The sequence below is a fragment of the Clarias gariepinus genome, chromosome 25 (genome assembly GCF_024256425.1).
Source record: "Clarias gariepinus isolate MV-2021 ecotype Netherlands chromosome 25, CGAR_prim_01v2, whole genome shotgun sequence".
Taxonomy (NCBI): domain Eukaryota; kingdom Metazoa; phylum Chordata; class Actinopteri; order Siluriformes; family Clariidae; genus Clarias; species Clarias gariepinus.
This window is the reverse complement of record NC_071124.1, coordinates 9,158,554-9,176,391: the sequence shown is the minus strand read 5'-3', so window position 1 is coordinate 9,176,391 and position 17,838 is coordinate 9,158,554. Positions and strand designations below refer to the sequence as shown.

The 17,838-nt window shown below is 36.5% G+C and overlaps 2 protein-coding genes across 2 annotated transcripts; both read left to right on the top strand.

Annotated features, from left to right (window-relative positions):
- Window positions 1-333: 333 nt before the first annotated feature.
- On the top strand, window positions 334-3,719 carry chchd2 (coiled-coil-helix-coiled-coil-helix domain containing 2). Its single transcript, XM_053486338.1, has 4 exons — window positions 334-550; window positions 1,153-1,411; window positions 2,037-2,214; window positions 3,507-3,719. Exons 1-4 carry the CDS (start codon window positions 504-506, stop codon window positions 3,515-3,517), a joined length of 495 nt encoding a protein of 164 aa, XP_053342313.1. The 5' UTR covers window positions 334-503; the 3' UTR covers window positions 3,518-3,719.
- Window positions 3,720-4,310: 591 nt separating this feature from the next.
- phkg1a (phosphorylase kinase, gamma 1a (muscle)) lies at window positions 4,311-16,520 on the top strand. The gene is made up of 10 exons (XM_053486757.1): window positions 4,311-4,458; window positions 7,119-7,246; window positions 7,962-8,140; window positions 8,925-8,979; window positions 9,109-9,174; window positions 10,050-10,213; window positions 13,053-13,143; window positions 13,272-13,425; window positions 14,071-14,196; window positions 14,992-16,520. The coding sequence occupies exons 2-10, from the start codon at window positions 7,164-7,166 to the stop codon at window positions 15,256-15,258; spliced, it is 1,185 nt and encodes a 394-aa protein (XP_053342732.1). The 5' UTR covers window positions 4,311-4,458; window positions 7,119-7,163; the 3' UTR covers window positions 15,259-16,520.
- The last annotated feature ends 1,318 nt before the right edge of the window (window positions 16,521-17,838 follow it).

Sequence of the window (17,838 nt, the reverse complement as noted above, 5' to 3'; positions counted from 1 at the left end):
TTGGCTCCATTCTGAAATAATAGCTGAGCTGTATCGGGCTGCTGGGGCAGCACAGTCTTCTGATTGGTTACGTCATTATTGACGTTTCAGGAGTGAAACGACACAAGAATCAAAGCGTGGCTTTTTATTTGGGACCGCCCCTTCTGCTCGAAACAAGTTGCGGAGTCCTAAGTACAGTAACAGCACTACTGAAATAATGAAAAGTCCTTGTAATAATGTTATCTTTGTTCCTAGTTACATATATTCTCTTATTCTTAAAAAAAATGTAGAGTTCCCAGAGTTACAGCATAGCTCACATCTGTTCAAAAACAGACTGCGCATGTTCGTCTAAAAGAGTCGGCTCAAAGAATCGACTCATTGGTGAACGACTCCTTACTCCTAGCTCACAGGGTTGAAGGTCAGATAGATAGAACGTGACCAAAGCTAAACGGGTAGTTCAGGACACCGACGTAACGTTGCTTTGAGGTTATAAACAGTGATTGTAAGTATCCATAGCACTTAAAATGCCCAGAGGAAGTCGCAGCAGATCTTCGAGGATGGCTCCTCCAAGGTAACGTTCGGATATGCTAACTCTTAACCAACTAGCTAGCATAGCAAGACCCGGCTAAGTCAAAGTTATGCTAATATCTTCGCGAATTTTCGTACGCGAAAGCTAGCGTGCGTGTTACCGTATTCTTACTAAGATTTTATTCAGACGCAGTGGGTAAACTAGTACCTGTTTAGTAAACAAAATCAAGAGGTTACAATATATTTTAAGACCAAATGTCTACCACATGTAATGTAATTTAAGGTTACATCTAACCGGTATATGGCAATTGCATAAAAAAAATGGTTCAAGCTGAAAAGTAAAAATTAAATTAGACCTATAAATTGTGTAGGTTAACATAACAGAAGCGCGTAATTAATTGAAGAAAAATATAGGAATTACACACTACATTACATCTTCATCACTGTTTATAAGATTTAAAACATTTTTGTAACCCTAAACAAAAACATTGAAAGACCGAAACGTTCACAGTCCCTATGTAATATATGTACTGTAGTTGTCTAAATCAATAGGTTTAACTGTAAAATTATTGGCAGTCCTAAATACCAATGGTATTACAACACGTTGCATCAGTTCATGCGTCTTGTTGATTTTTACAATCACAGCACCTTCTCCCGTCCGGCACCATCTGCACCGGTGGCCAGAGCAGCACCTCCACCAGCTCCAGCACCTGCCCCTGCATCTGCTGTCTCTGTACCTGCTGCAGGTGCCCCTAGACAGCCAGGTCTTTTTGCCCAAATGGCCAGCACTGCAGCGGGTGTTGCAGTCGGCTCCGCTGTGGGACACACGATCGGTCATGCCATGACGGGAGGCTTTGGCGGTGGTGGAAGTTCTGAGGCTGCCAGGCCTGATGTTACCTATCAGGTAAATTTATCCACCACACAAAAAATAACTTCACAGGTACATACATACAGTACCAGTTTGAGACCAGTCTTGGTCTTGCACATGCCTTCCAATGTATTCATTTTTTTTATGTTATTTATTTTCTACATTCTAGAACAACACTGGAAATTTAAATACTATGAAATAAGTCAGTTGTTATTTTAAGACACAAAGGACAGCTGTTCTGGAACAGTACTTGCTAGAAAGGTATTGTCAAGTGCCTCTAGCAAAATGGTTTCCCATGAAAACTATCCCAGGAAAGCAAGACTAAAACTTACCTCTGCTACAGAAAAGTTCATTTAGAGTTACATGCCTCAGAAATCATCCCACCACCAGCACCTCAGATTAGAGCCATTATAAAGGCTTTACAGAGCATAAGTAGTAGTCACATCTCAATATTAAAGCCAATTACTGCATATTGTGGATACCTTCAACATGGTTTGACAATGTAGAAAGCAATGAAAATCAGGAAAGACCATGGAATTAAAAGATGTGTCCAAACCTTTGACTGGTGTATATTCACAAGGGTCTTTATTTTTGGTCTATCTGCCACAATGAGCATGCTTATGTATGGGCAGTAAATAACATGTACTCAATGAATCCCCAGGAGCCTTACCCGACTCAGCCTACGTACCAGCAGCAGCCCATGTATCAGCAGGAGACAGTGCAGCAGAATCCCTGTGCCTATGAGATGAAACAGTTTCTTGAATGTGCACAGACACAGAGTGACCTCAAACTGTGTGAAGGGTTCAGTGAGGTGCTCAAACAATGCAGATTCTCCAATGGTACGTATTCGCAACAGGTTTCTAAGCCGGTTTTACACTGTTTGATTTTTTGACACAATTTCTTTGAATCTGTGCGTTGGACGGTAATTTTATTTGTGTGAATTTAATGTTCAAGTAGTGTAGTTCAAACTCTGCGAGCGAATAAGTCTCGAAACCCACTCACTACACACTCACGTCAAGACTTGGGAGGCATTTGAGGCGCTAAAATGTCATCATTTCATTATGGTCGTATATTTGGTACAATCCAAATGTTTCACACACTGGCATGTTTTGTGGCAGAAGTGAATCATTTGATAAGTGTGTGTATAAATAATATAAGAAATAAAATAACTATGGGGGATGACAGAGATCTGTGCTGCTCAGTAAAAAAAAAAAAAATCAAATAGATCTTTTTTAAGCATTTTTGTTAAATTGAATTTTAAGTTAAAACTTGAACTCTTATATTTAAAGTTAGTTTATATTGTTTAAATTTTGCCCTTGGTTTTTAAGTGAGAATAAATATAAGAAATTACTTATACTCGCGTTTAATTCAGTTGTGTAGCTGCTGAATTAAGGGTCATAACTTAAAGGTTTTATTAAGTCATTAATTTTTATCATTTTTTTAAAGGTTTAAGGCCTTAAAATTGTAACGGAATCGGAAGAAATGTCATATTGTATCTAAACATTTGTAAAATCTTGATACTTGTATATTGCAATATTAATCAATATGCATCTAGATATCATGATGATATCGTGTTGAGTGGTTACTGGTGATGCCCATTCCTAGATCATAACACTGTCTCCAGAGATTAGATGCACCTTGCTCTGGAATAGGGTCAATCCTGACCCATCGTCCAAGTTAAGTCCAAGCCTCAGCAAACTGAAAGCTTTTTTTCTGATTAGTTGTTAGCTCTACTACTACACAGACTACTTAAATAAAAATTAAATAATGCCCTAATCAATGTAAACACGTTTCAATGTTTGTCTTCAGATTGTCAAACCAAGCAATTTATTGGCAAATGATCAAAGCAACTTAGCATTAATAGCTTTAAAAAATCTTACCAGAGTCAAGAACAATATTTGTACAGTCCTATTATTGCAAGATTTGTTGCACATTTCCTAAATGCACATTGAACAGCATGGGTACCATTGTGTTCATACATGTTAGTTTTACTTCATTGTTTGTTCATGAATTTCTTCTTCCCTAAAAGAAAGACCTCAATGTTTTACGCAAGTCATGATTGCATGCAAACAAGTCAGCATTTATAATTGCAGATCTGTGCACTAATGTGATTTGTCTTTTTCTTTTGTAGGTTTGCCCTGAGACTGGAATGGAGGCATCACTTAGGACTCTTCTTAATTTAAACATATACATTAAAATAGAAGATGCATAGTGTACAATAGAGTTGTATGCATTTAATAGAATTACAAAATGTACAAGTGTTGTTAACTTGCTTCTGATTTATATGTATCGGTTAAATAATGTCACATACGCTAGAACAAAACACAATAAATCCTTAAACCAGTGTTTGGTTTTTGAAATGTCGTATGTCAAGACCCACACGATGACCATGTTTATTAGACTTCTGATGACATCCAAATTTCTTCACTTCTTTACAATCTTCCAAATGTGTACCATCATAACAGGCATCTTTTTAATGCAGGTGTAGCTGTTTTCTTCAATCTGCACTGTTAAGACAACGTCACTGACTTGAAAATGATCTATAAGCTTGTAAATATCCAGACCTATCATTTCTACTAGGTCATTTAGTCAGTGGTTTTGCAATGCTTTATCTGTCTTGCCCTAATTCTCTTACTTCTTGCTGACACAGACTTTTTAGTTTATTAGAATTCTGTTTTGTTTACAAGTAAACAACCACAATTGCACACACTGGCTTCATAAAATCAGCAACTTGAGCCTGCAATGCTGCTAACTGCGTTGAGAGTAGAAGATGCAAATTAAAATTATTAATGTTGGGGGATGAATCAACTAGCAGATTTGTTATCAAAGACCTGACTCAGTGTTACTTCTCAATCAATCAGTGTAAGGTTGTTTGTGTGTGTGTGTGAGTCTAAGCCACTCAGACTGTCTTTATTTTTGGAGCATGACATTCTAGCTGCCCTTTCGCGTGCAGCAGCTCGCGCTCGCGCCCGCGTGCACCGGAACATAGTGTTTGTGTGCATCATGGACTGATTCGGACGTCTTCAGAAGACAGAATTCAGAACTACATTTAATTAAACAGCAGAGATTACTGATGCATCAAGGTATGCAATTTGTTTTTCGCATGTTTGTCGTGACCGATATATCTACCGATTTAGAGGCGTAGCGCGTGCTGAAAGAAAAAGCCCGGACTCGATTACAGCCTGTACACCATTATGACTGTCCTCGTAAACATAGCTAACAGGAATACAGACTCCGTACAGTCGGTGTTCATATGGATTTAATTGGTTTTCTAAACGAATAGTCATCGATGTCGGAGAATTTTCTTCTTTTTAAGACATGGGTTTCAATCACTCCTCGACAGGCTGAGACAGCTGAGAATGTCATCCTGACCCGTCTGTAGTCTCGTTTACCGCGTATGATATCGTTTAGGTGCGCTTTAGCTATAGGTCAGTGGGTTACAAAGGCGACCCTGTTAACAGCAGAAATGTCGCAAAGCAGCAATACAGAAAATCCTGCTCTAGATTTAGAACCTCAATAACAGTGACAAGGAAAAGCTCGGGAAACCTTGAGAGGAAGCAGAGACAAAATGGAACCCATCATCTTCTGGGTGGCATTGAGTATTGCAAATTACTCTGCTACAGCTATATACCGCTTAGACAAACATTACAGTGTGTTGAAAGGATGTTTAGTATGAGTTTATGGTGATTCCTGGGATGAGCAAAGGAAAACATCCCTGATAGCAGCAGTCAGGAGTGTATGCATTTAAACCAAGCTATTCAAAGTGAACCAATTCATTTATACCACCACTAATAATAATAATAATAATAATAATAAATTATTATTATTATATAAGCTGACAGAACATCTTTGATTTCTGGTAAGTTATATTCTAACTTGTGCTTTCCTTGCTTCACCACACTGACCAATAGATAAAAGGTTTGACAGCAAAATAAAATAAATCCATTTTGGGGGAAAGTTCATATTCATTCATTTATTCACCCATTCATCTTCTATGCCGCTTATCCAGAGACTTGAGGCACAAGTCGGGGTACACCCTGGACATGATGGCAATCCATCACAAGGCACACACAAACACTACGGACAATTTGGGAATGCCAATTAAACCCGATCTGCATGTCTTTGGAGGTGCAAGGCCACAGTGCTTACCACTACAACACAGTGTTGCCCACATAGTCAGATAGCAGTTGTGTTTAGAGCAAAGAAAATATTCAGTTAATATCATTTTATTATTTAATATCAGTATTAGTAAAAATATTCAAAGTGCTCTATCAGCTATAAAAGTTCTTATGAGGTGGGGGGAGGGGATAGGTTTGAAAAAAAAAGTGTACCATGTATGTACAGTATATGTATCTTGTTTAAATTTCCGGAAAAAAAAATACTTTTATAAAAATACCAAAAAAAAAAAGAAATTAGTAAAGACAACAGTAAAATGACCTGAATTGGGTTAGCGATTATTGTGTTATTGGGTTGCTCTCCAGCACATAATTAAAACCTGGAAAAAAAATGTTGTACTATCAACCTCATTGAAAAAAAAAACATGTATGGAGAACACTTAAACCCTATAAACCATAAAAAAAAAAAAACGGTAGAAATCACAGTTCAATAATGAAATCAAGAGCATTTCTACAGACACAATCTCACAAGACAAGAACTCACTGGATTGGGAGTAAGCAGTTAGTGTGGCCATAAGAAAATCACTTGTTACTCAGGCTATTCAGGGAAAAAAGGCCTCAATAAAGACTGGACTTTTGCACAACAGAAACAGGTCCAGATTTGATTCATTCCATGTAAAATTTAATATTTCAATTGTTTGGAATTAAAATATTTCAATTTCCTGTTTTAATTTTGATGATTATAGCTTGAAGTTCAAGACAGTAAGAATTCAGTACCTCAATATATTAGAATATTTACTAAGATCAATTCAAAATGGATTTATGATACAGAAACAACTAAAGAGTTTGCTCATTTATGCAAGTACTTGGGCGGGGCTCCTTTAAAAAATATTTTAATCTGAAAAGAGGAATTTGGACCACTGATTAACAATCCAGTTCTATTTTACCTTATCCCAGCAAAGTTTGTCTCTAATTCAGGAGTGGCTTGATACTAGAAAACCAACAGTTGTAGTCCATTTTCTAAAGACATCTGTGCATGTGGCTCTTGATGCACTGACTCCAGAAGCTCTCCCAAGTTCTTAAACCGGTTTTGTTTGACAGTCTTCTCCTACCACACGTTTCCCTTCTAGTCAACTTTACATGAATATGCTTCTATACAGCACTCCGTGAATTGCCTGCCCTTTTAATGATGACTGTTGTGGCTCACCTGTAACTTACTCTTTTGGAGGGTGTCACTGATAATTCTCTGGACAATTGTCAAGTCAGCAGTCTTACTCATAACTGTGGTTTTATGTTTTTAACTGGACAAAGAGATACCAGTATTTATACTGTATGAATAGTAATGTACTCATACTCAAAATGAAATATTCTAATATTTTAAGGTATTATGAGTATAGAGTATTAGAGTTTTGATTTCCATGAGCTATAAGCTATAACAATTAAAACTAAGACAAAAAATGCTTGAAATATTTCACCTTACATGTAGTGAAGCTAGATTATAGAATATATTTCACTTTTTTTGTTTTACAAAAAAAGCTTTTCCACAATATTATTTTCTTTGTTGAGATGCGCTGTAAAGTAACAGCCAAGTCTTTCCTTTTAATTGCTGTTATCTGCTTTCATTTAAGGTTGCACCCAAGTTTCCTTGGATAATTTGTGAGACCATCATCATCATGACCAAAGACGACGAGATCCCTGACTGGGTGGGAGCTCAGGAGTTCTACGAAAAATATGATCCCAAGGAGATTCTGGGAAGGTAGCAGTGAAGTGTTTAATCTACGCAATAGAAATGTAGATTTTCTTGCAGTATATATCCTGCAAGAAAATCTATCTTTTTATAGAGATAATTTATCTTTAAAACAATGAACTTTGTGATCTTATTTTCTATCATTTTTTATTGAGGGTTTATTTGGGTAACTCAAGTGTAATTTCACTTGAGAATATATAAGAAGTCTCATTGTAATTGCTCATTATTGCCATATGACTGCTCAGTGGCAAACTATATATAAGTACCTTCATACGTTCAGCAAGCGCTTACTAAGGACAGATTAGACCCAGTGATTTTATTGGGGTGGCAATCTGGGGTGTTAAAATACTTATTCATATCCTTATAAAACGCTTTAACCTAAAAGAAAGATATTATATGGTAACTTATGCTACATTTTGTTTCAGTCTTTTGGTTATTAACTTTTTATTGCTAAATAAAATATGCTAATTTAGTGTGTCAATAATTATATGGTTTATGGTAAGGCATTAAATTTACTAGCTTTTGATTTATGCATTAATAAAGAGATGTTTGAACTTCGCCTAGAAATGTTAACATGCCTATACCTTATTCTTTTGCAATTATGCAGCGTTCTAGTAATTTAAATAAGTCACTATGTAAGTATTTGAGATCTTTGCTTGTTTTTCTGAATAACATTGTGGGAAAGCTGTTCTAAGTCTTTCATTTATTTTTATTTTTTGTACAGGGGAGTTAGCAGCGTGGTCCGGCGCTGTATAAACAAACGTACAAATCAGGAATATGCGGTAAAAATCATAGATATAACACCGTCAGATAAGATGACACCTCAAGAGATCAAGGAGATCAGGGAAGCCACAGTGAAAGAGATTGACATCCTGAGGAAAGTTTGTGGGCAAGAGAACATAAGTAAGAATTCACTCTTATTTTATCAATGAACAGACAACCAAATACAAGAATCCTAATTTAATAACGTTTATTCAGCCATTTAATTATTTAAATTCAAAAGCAAAACTTTGCACATATTTAGGACAAAATTAAGGCACAGAAAATAAATAAATAAATAAATAAAATAAACAAAATAATTTTGTAAATAAACAGGTGAATAAATGTTTTCACCCCCCTGTTTGAAATGCTCTTGCTTGCTCTTTGTATATCTCCTATGAATATTTCGTACATTAATTGATTTGTGATTCTCTTTTGTGATTCCAAAACATGCAGGATACAAACCTTAGCTTGTCTAATTATGTTATTGTCCCCTGAATACATGCTTCGTTGTCTAGAAAATTCAAAGGTGGATCCTTTGTATGTTGTGGGTAGTTGGGTGTGGCCTCTGTGGATCAGGCTTGTTTGTCTGATCCATCCCATGTCTAATCCATCTAATCATTTTATCTGCTGGTTACAATTATAATCACAAATAAACACTACAAGCTTTTAACCAGTTGTTCTGGTGATAAGAGCTCTAATGAAAATCTCAGAAAGACAGACCTAAAAACACAAAGCCTCCACCAGTCAGTGCTAACAGCATAAACGATAACTCTTTTTTGTGTTAAACTACTAAGTATGTGTAAAGTTTTATGTTCATAACTTAACATTTCCTGTATGGCTAATATGAATACTAATATTTATGATGATATAGTACAAATGTGGCCATATACTGTATATACTCACACACTTTATTTTCTCTTTGTAGTTCAGTTAAAAGACTGCTATGAGACAAAAGCCTTCTACTTCTTGGTCTTTGACTTGTAAGTACATTAAAACTTTACACTACTTAATAGATATTATCTCTAAAACAATTTATTACATTAAATTATTCTTGTACATTGTTAAACATACATAAAATTTGCTATCTCTTATTTCTTTTATACTAACAGGATGAGAAAAGGAGAGTTGTTCGACTACCTCACTGAGAAGGTTACGTTGAGTGAGAAAGAGACAAGGTTGGCCATGTTTATGGGTTCAAACCCATCTTTATGAGCAGTGTCAAATCATGGCTGTTTTTGTCCAAGCCAGTGTAAAAGGCTGAGCAGAATCTAACCTGAAATTAAAGAAGTCAACATCGGTATCTTACTAAAATAGGAGGATTTTCTTTTTAGTCAAAGGGTCAAAGAATATCCCTTTAGGAAGCTAAAAAAACATTTAACTAAATGAAATTTTTATTGCAAAATGCATTTTCCCATGAAAAACAATGTAAATGCAGATAATACTTTAGCCACCCAAAAATATTACCAAAGGCTTGGATGCACTTTCTGATGCAACTTTCCCGTTTATCTGGCCTTGGCATGCAGTGGCTGGGCAGTATGGGTTGGGGGTAGGGTAAAGGGTCTTCCACCAGCGGCAGGGCTCAAACCCTAATTCTCCATTCAACAACCCATAGCCCTAGTCGTCTTTTCTTTCCTTTCGTAATTCTTTCCTGGCATCCTAGCGTTGCCATCTGAGTTCATGCTAGATGCAAAACTGGAATGGGTTTTTCACAAACAGGCTATCTTTTGATGAAAGTTAAAAGAAGTGGGGACTCTGCTTGATCTGGAGATAAGCTCTGCTTTCATATATGATGGCTCTGAGGTGACCTTATGGGTTGCATGTCATACCACTCTATGGGGAGAGTCTCCAAATCATGGGCATTAGTTACATGCATGATGCTCCATGAAGACAGTCTAGGTCTTAAATAGACATCAAGGTGGACTTCCTGGTTCTACTATGGTATTATTGTCTAGTGGCTCAAACATATAGTATGAATAGTTAGTCCTTAGTGTGTTGGTTTCTGTGATTTGCTGTCAATAACATTTACTCTATAACACTCTATTACTTTCAGAAAGATAATGCGTGCATTGCTAGAAGTGGTCAGCTATCTTCATTCCCAGAACATAGTTCACAGAGATCTTAAACCAGAGAACATCCTCCTTGATGACAACATGAACATCAAACTGACCGATTTCGGCTTTGCCGTTCAGATTGCTCCACAGCAGAAGGTCAATGGTAAGTCCTCTGTTTCCTTCTCTGAATCTGTTTTTAGTATTTTATTAATCGTAATTACATGCTTCAATTCCAAGATTTTTAGGAAACTTTACAAATATAAAAATAATTTAAATGCCCGTCTGTGCAATCAGATTGTCTATGCAGTGCTCCTCTGTTTTTGTTATTGTTGGTTAATGCGTTGTTGATTGGAAGGTTGTCAGTTTGAATCCCAACACTGCTGAGCTTCCACTTTTGACTCCTTGAGCAAGATCCTCAACACATCTATTTTACGTTTTTTTTTATAACTGTAAATCACATTGGATGAAAGCTTCGGCCAGATGAGTAAATAAAGTAACTGCAGTAACTATTCTATGGGCAAAAATAACCAACATATTTTGCCAGATTCTCCATGAAATTGCAGTTATTAAATGAACAGTTTGGACTGCTTGTGATGTTTGGATATTGGTGAAGAAAAAGCCTTAAAGCATGGAAAAGTTTAGTATTAGTCAATTTATTTTATGTACTCTCTTCAGCGAAAAAAAAAAAAATCCTGAAAAATTCACATAACCATTTACATCCCGAAAATGCAGAATTACAAAAAATACAGTTAAGTACATAAAGTATTAATTGCGGCATATGCAAATATTTTTGACCCCTATCTCTGTCAGTATTTTGCCCTTTTGGCAAAAGATATTAAAGCTTAACACTTTACATTTTTGCTTTAGGAATTTATAATTACTTTTCCTTGCAGAACTCCTTTAGTTCAGAGTAATTCTTATAGGGTATCCTGCAATTATAACATGTTTAAGATCTACCTGCATATCTCCAGTGATGTTCATGTCAACAAACTTTTTAGACCGTGAGCTTCAGTTTGCTTACCTTAAAGTTCATTTTAAAGTAGATTTTAGGTTATGGTTTTGATTTTTCAGTTTTCCTGAGCCATGCGCTGTCGCACAGATCCAAACATAATCGATATATTGATATTCCTATTCTTAACAGTTTGCAAGACATTTTTTCCTATTTTTTTATATAAAAAAAAAAAGCGGGGTGAAAGGGATGATCGTTCAGATGATCAGCTCAAGGTTGCCCATTTTTTTTCTCATCTCTCTTTTTATTGTATCTCTAAATATAGCAATTTCTTAGTCTATAGCACTTGTTTCTGTCATGAACGGGGTGTTGTGGCAGGTGTTGAACGCCGTGGGCGGAAGGAGCAGGCATAGAGGCAGAGGGGTGGTGTAACCAAAAAAAAAAAAAAAAAAAAAAAAAAAAAAAAAAAAAAAAAGAGTCTTTTAATTAAGGGTAAACACAAAGTATAAATAAAGATACAAACAAAAGGAACAAAAACTCAAACCATACTTAACTTTGTGCTAACAGGGGCTCTCTGGCAAGACACAGGCAGGGGGAGACAAACACACGCCCTGTGGCGAGACACAGGCAGAGGGACAAACACATAACAGGACACAAACGGTGCGTGGAGCTGAAACTAGACACTAGAGAGGGAGGGAGACACTAGAGAGGGAGGGAGACACTAGAGAGGGAGGGAGACACTAGAGAGGGAGGGAGACACTAGAGAGGGAGGGAGACACTAGAGAGGGAGGGAGACACTAGAGAGGGAGGGAGACACTAGAGAGGGAGGGAGACACTAGAGAGGGAGGGAGACACTAGAGAGGGAGGGAGACACTAGAGAGGGAGGGAGACACTAGAGAGGGAGGGAGACACTAGAGAGGGAGGGAGACACTAGAGAGGGAGGGAGACACTAGAGAGGGAGGGAGACACTAGAGAGGGAGGGAGACACTAGAGAGGGAGGGAGACACGTAAAGACTAGAGACGAGAGACCAAGAGAGGGACGGGACGAGGGCTAAAGACATGGCAATCAGCTAGGCATGGCTTTTAGCTAAACATGGCTAAGCAGTGCTTAACCATGGCAGTTAGCTACACATACACCTAGCTAAGCATGTCTTCAGCCCCAACATGCACTAAGCTACACTTACCCAATAGCTTAACACACACTAGGGGATGGGGGCACAGAAACAGACAAAGGATACCCAGTAGCTAGGTGAGGCAGCCCTCCCAGACTAAGCGAGGCGGCACTCAAGCTAGTCGTTACTCCCCAGCCAGGAGGGACAACACTCTAAAGCTAGGCGCACTGGGACACTAGGGGGAGAGGAAACAGGACAGCTAGAGACACAGAGGGGCTATGGCTAGAAGCGTGCTAGTTACTGTAACTCAACATAGATCTTAGCTAAACACGCTCCTAGCCACACACACACCTAACTACTTACCTGCTCTAGCTAAACACAAGAACACAGGAGGACAGGACTGAATCAGCTCCACTAACACAGACACACAAAACATACACAGAGACATTGCCAATAAGAGAGCCCAAGTCAACACAACTAAAATCAAAGTACAAACTAAACAGATAACAAAACAGAACAAACCAAAATGCCCACATAAATGACAGTGGTGGTATCAAAAATGCTCGACCCAGTTTCCCAGTCTAAACAGCTATTTATAGATTGATTGATGGCTACCTTGGTTCAGGTGTGCACTGCCTCACCTGACCGAGGTGCCTGCTGGGAAACTGAGTCGGCCAACAAAAACTACAAAATAAAAACAGTGACCTCTAGTGGAGGACCCTTACAGTTTCCAAAATGCCCTTGTCTTATCTAGATATTGCTTAGTCATAAGGTTGTAGGTAAGGTTTCCGTATGAAGACTCTTCTATTTGGATCATGTTTTCATTTATATGCAGATCATTAGTTCAAGGTTGCCTTGACCACAGTTTTCTTTTAGTACATTTTATGACCAGTGCATGTACGTATTTATAGAAAAAATATTATTTTTCTTTTAAACCTCAGAGGTATGTGGAACACCAGGTTACTTGGCTCCAGAAATCATTGAGTGTTCCATGGATCCCCATCATCCAGGCTATGGCACTGCAGTGGATATGTACGTTAAAAATCACTAAATCTACCTTATTTTAAAACACTACTAACATGTTTATTTGAGTCATCATTTCAAAATGTGCTTTTGTAAGCAGAAGTTACAGCTGTCAATGTGACCTGTTGTGACCACAGCTGGAGTGCTGGTGTGATCATGTACACACTGCTGGCTGGATCTCCACCATTTTGGCACAGGAAACAGATGCTGATGCTGCGCATGATCCTGGCAGGAAATTACCAGTTCACGTCGCCAGAATGGGATGATCGTTCAGATACTGTCAAAGATCTGGTATGTAATGAGCTTCCTAAAAGGAGAACAGGAAGGTACACACAAGTTAAGTTTTTTGTTTTTAAATATACTGACTATGAACTGGAATTGTGAATAGGGAGTAAAACATAATGACAGGAAGTGGAATATAGCACGATGCAAAGTGGATATAAAAGTATACTCCAAATACAATATTAGTGATTGATGTCATACTTTTTTGTTTTCATAGTTACATTTATTGTTGTGAAACACCCATGACATCCCTATAAGCATTCTCTTTTTTCCTCTTCTTATAAAATTTAATAACCTGTCATAAAAAAAACTTATTCACTGTTACTGATGCTCTTACTATAAATGTTTAGTAATTGTCTCCTAACAAAAAGTCATAGTGTCATTTTCTTTATGAAATCTACACCATTCACATCTATTTTTAAATGTTTATTATTAGGCCAACAGTATGTGGACTACCTGCCATTCAAGTCGCCATGAAGTAGTCGTTACTATAGAAACACTATGATCAAAGATTACAGTGAGGACACAAATATAAACTTTGATTTGAACTATGAATTTGAAGTGCACTCAAAACTATTGTTAAAATCATGCTGTTATTTAATTACCCTGAGCGTAAAGAATGAACAAAATATATATTGCATTGTTGCTTTTTAGATCTCCAAAATGTTGGTGGTGAATCCAGAGCAACGCTACACAGCCATCGATGCCTTAAATCACCCATTCTTTCAGCAGTATGTGGTGGAGGAGGTGCGACATTTCAGTCCTTACAGGAAGTTTAAAGTGAGTAAATTTAAATAGATTTAAGCTGTACCCAAATCTTTCAATGCGTTTTAACATTCTGTTTTATCTGGTTCAAAATAATGATTGAAGAAAAAATTTGAAATAAGAAAAAGTACAAAAAGCATTTGAATAAAACCACATGGAACCTTTACTCATAGGGAAATCCTTTAATGGTTCTTTAATCATTTTAAATAACCTATTAAATAACTTTAAGTTATCCATTACCAACCATAAATAATTTTACTAGGAATTATATTAGTGGACAAAGTATATTAGAATATTTGGATGCAGTTAATGGTATGTCTGGATATTATGCCAAAATATTAATTAAAAGTGAAAGTAGAAAACTAGTCAAAATTATTTTAAAATGTCCACACGTACATTTCCTGAAAAGTAAATTAGTGATTTTTCATTGATTTGTGCTTCAGACTTTTGGCTGTATAATGTATATACATCAAGGTATATATTTTTACAACTTTATTTATATGAAAGCTAAAGAAATTAGTTCCTTCTCTGGAATGTTTGCAAATTTTTAGGTTTTATGTTTTTTTTTTAAAATAATCTATTTGCAATGCTTTCTTAAATATAATTGATTATTAACCATAAAAATGACCTTTTGCAAGTTAAAATTAGTATTTCACAGAAACCTGGTAGAGTTATCATTTTAGACATTTGTACCATAAATATTATAAAATTATATATTTTTTAATAAATATTATTTTGATGTACTGCATTTTAATTATTACTGACATTGTAAATAAAACTATATAATGAAGTTCCATTTCCTTTCCCCAGGTCATCTGTATGACTGTCCTTGCTTCAGTGCGCATTTACTGCAACTACCGTCGTGCCAAACCCGTCACCAAGGATGTGATCAAGAGTGACCCCTATGCAGTGAAACCCATTCGCAAACTCATTGATGCATGTGCATTTAAAATCTATGGACACTGGGTGAAGAAGGGCCAGACACAGAACAGGGCTGCACTATTTGAGAACAGCCCAAAGGCCATTTTACTCTCTATAGCAGCCGAGGTTGAAAATTCATCATTGAGAACATGGTAGAAAAAAAAAACCTATATAAGCTGAAATGAAGGAAAAAGGGAAAATGAGAAAATGGCTTAATCAAGAATATTGCAAATACTTTTTTTGGTATTTGTTACTGTGATAAATTCAGGAAACTGACTTGTAATGGTTAAATGAATAGTTAAAATGGTAAAAATTATAATATAATTTTATTTATTTAAATGGGATGAGAGCAACTGTAAAAGTGTGAATTGTAAAATGAGTAGGCTCTGAATTAATTCATTTTGTTTGACATTATGGAAGCTTAATATTTGTATATCCTCAGGGGTTCAGCAATATATATGTGTTAAATCCTCATTAATAAGCTTTCACATAACCCACATATGTACTGTGTAGCAGGAAATTGGTGTTTTAACTATTAATCCATAAAACTATTTAACTTGTTGAATGTAAAGCAAAATTTAAGCAGCACTAATTAACATTATATTGTTCATCAAATGAGTTCTATTTTGCCCTTCCTATTTGCCATGCAGGCTGAAATGGATTTCCACAAATCTTTTTTTGATATCTATCATCTTATTCTGGTGGTAAACCATGTTTTAAAGTAAGCTGGTGTCCATCAGATCCGATCAGACCAAATTTATTAACAAACTGAAAACAAAGTGAAAAAAAAAATTATTTAGCGTATTTACAAAAATCACAAGAACTTTTAATGTTCGTATTTTGTATCTGGGTGCAAATCAGAGCTTTAGTGGTGCCTGGAGAAGTGGGCGTACTGTAAATATATCCCTTAATATTATTTAAATTGGCTAATCCAGCCCACAACAACAACAACAACAAATCCTGTTTTATAAACAGTGGCATTGAGTGTGTGGGTATGCCACTGGCTGTGATTACCTGCTATAGCAGCACTAATCTATCATCATTAGGTGGTTTGGTCCTAAAACCTCATTTTTGTTTGAATAGGTCGCTGTTAATTAACATCTTCATTGTTAATTGGTTTATTGTAATTTTTCACAAGAGGCCATATTTTGGATGTATCAGAATGGACCGACAGGCAGGTGGCAGCAAACAATACTTTTTTCTCAGTGTGGCAATGCAAAGTTATCCCACACCACTCTCTCTCTCTCTCTGTTTGGTTAGGGCTAGAACATTAAGCCAATCATCACTCTTCCCTAAACATAACCAAACAAATCAACAAAGGCAGAAAAATCGTCATGCGTACAGCATATGACTGCATATCAGTATAAATGAAGTAATAGGTATATGCAGTGCTTAAAAATAAGGAGGTCATTCTACAAAAAAGTGCCATCACTTACTTTTGCTGATGCCAAAATCATTTAACAGTCACAATAATTGTATATATAGTTGGTAAATATTACCAACTATATATACAATTATGAACATATATATACAGTGATGAACCAAAATTTCTTAATTTAATGTTCAATGTTTAATTTTAGCGAGTTCAAAGAAATGACTTGTCTCCATGATCATACATGGAAGATAGATAATAGGTTATAATAATATAATATAATATAATAATAGATAATAATTATCTAGATAATATCTAGATAAAGATATTTTTTCATAAGATAAAAGTGATGCAATGACATCAATACTAACATAGAATACTAACACCCATCGCAAGCATTTACTCACTCACTTACTCACACACAAATGCCAATCCAATCTGCATGTCTTTAGACTTTAACATATCTTGTGTAACATTCTCCAGCACCTCAAGGATTCTCTACTTAAGTTCCTCTAGTCTTGTAGGAAGAGGCGGGATACAGACCAGTCCTTACGAGTAGCCCTTAAGAAAAAAAAATGACAAGGTGTCAAGTCCTGTGAACATGGTGGCTATTTTAACAGCACATTGTCATTAACATTAAACCTTTCCACATCTCCTTAAAATTAGAGACACTTTGCACATCTAATGCTATGGGCTTGAACCTCAGCTTTGGTCTCTAATCTGCATGCATGGAGTTTGCATGTTCTACCTGTGCTGGTGGGTTTCCTCCCACAGTTCAAAAACAAGCAGATTAGATTAACTGGCATTCCCGAATTGCCCGTAGTGTGTGCGCTCTGTCCAGGGTGTGCCCGGCCTCGTGCCCTAAGTCTGCCTAAGCCCGTTGTGACACAGTACACAGGATAAGTAGCATAGAAAATGAATGTTGAATGTATTTTTTATGACTAGTAAACTGGAGCTTAGTCACTTTGGGTATCTCCAGGGTTGTGGACTTGAACCTCCGCTTTGGTCCCTAATTTGGATGCATAAAGTTTTCATGTTCTCCCTGAGCTTGGTGTGTTTCTTTTGAATACTCCAGGTACCTCACGCACTCCAAAAACATGGCTGATTAATATATATATATATATATATATATATATATATATATATATATATATAGTATATGCTTGTGCCCTGACATGGCTTGGCACCTCAGGACGTAACCCACATTAGGATATCTCACGTGACCAAGCGCTAAGCGGTGTAATAAGATAATGAAATAACGGATGCATAACAACATAAGTTGCTGATAGTAAATTATTTGTTTTGGGTATAAGAATATGGCGCCAGGCTCCGCCATGACCTGATGTGTTTCTTCTGCTATTATG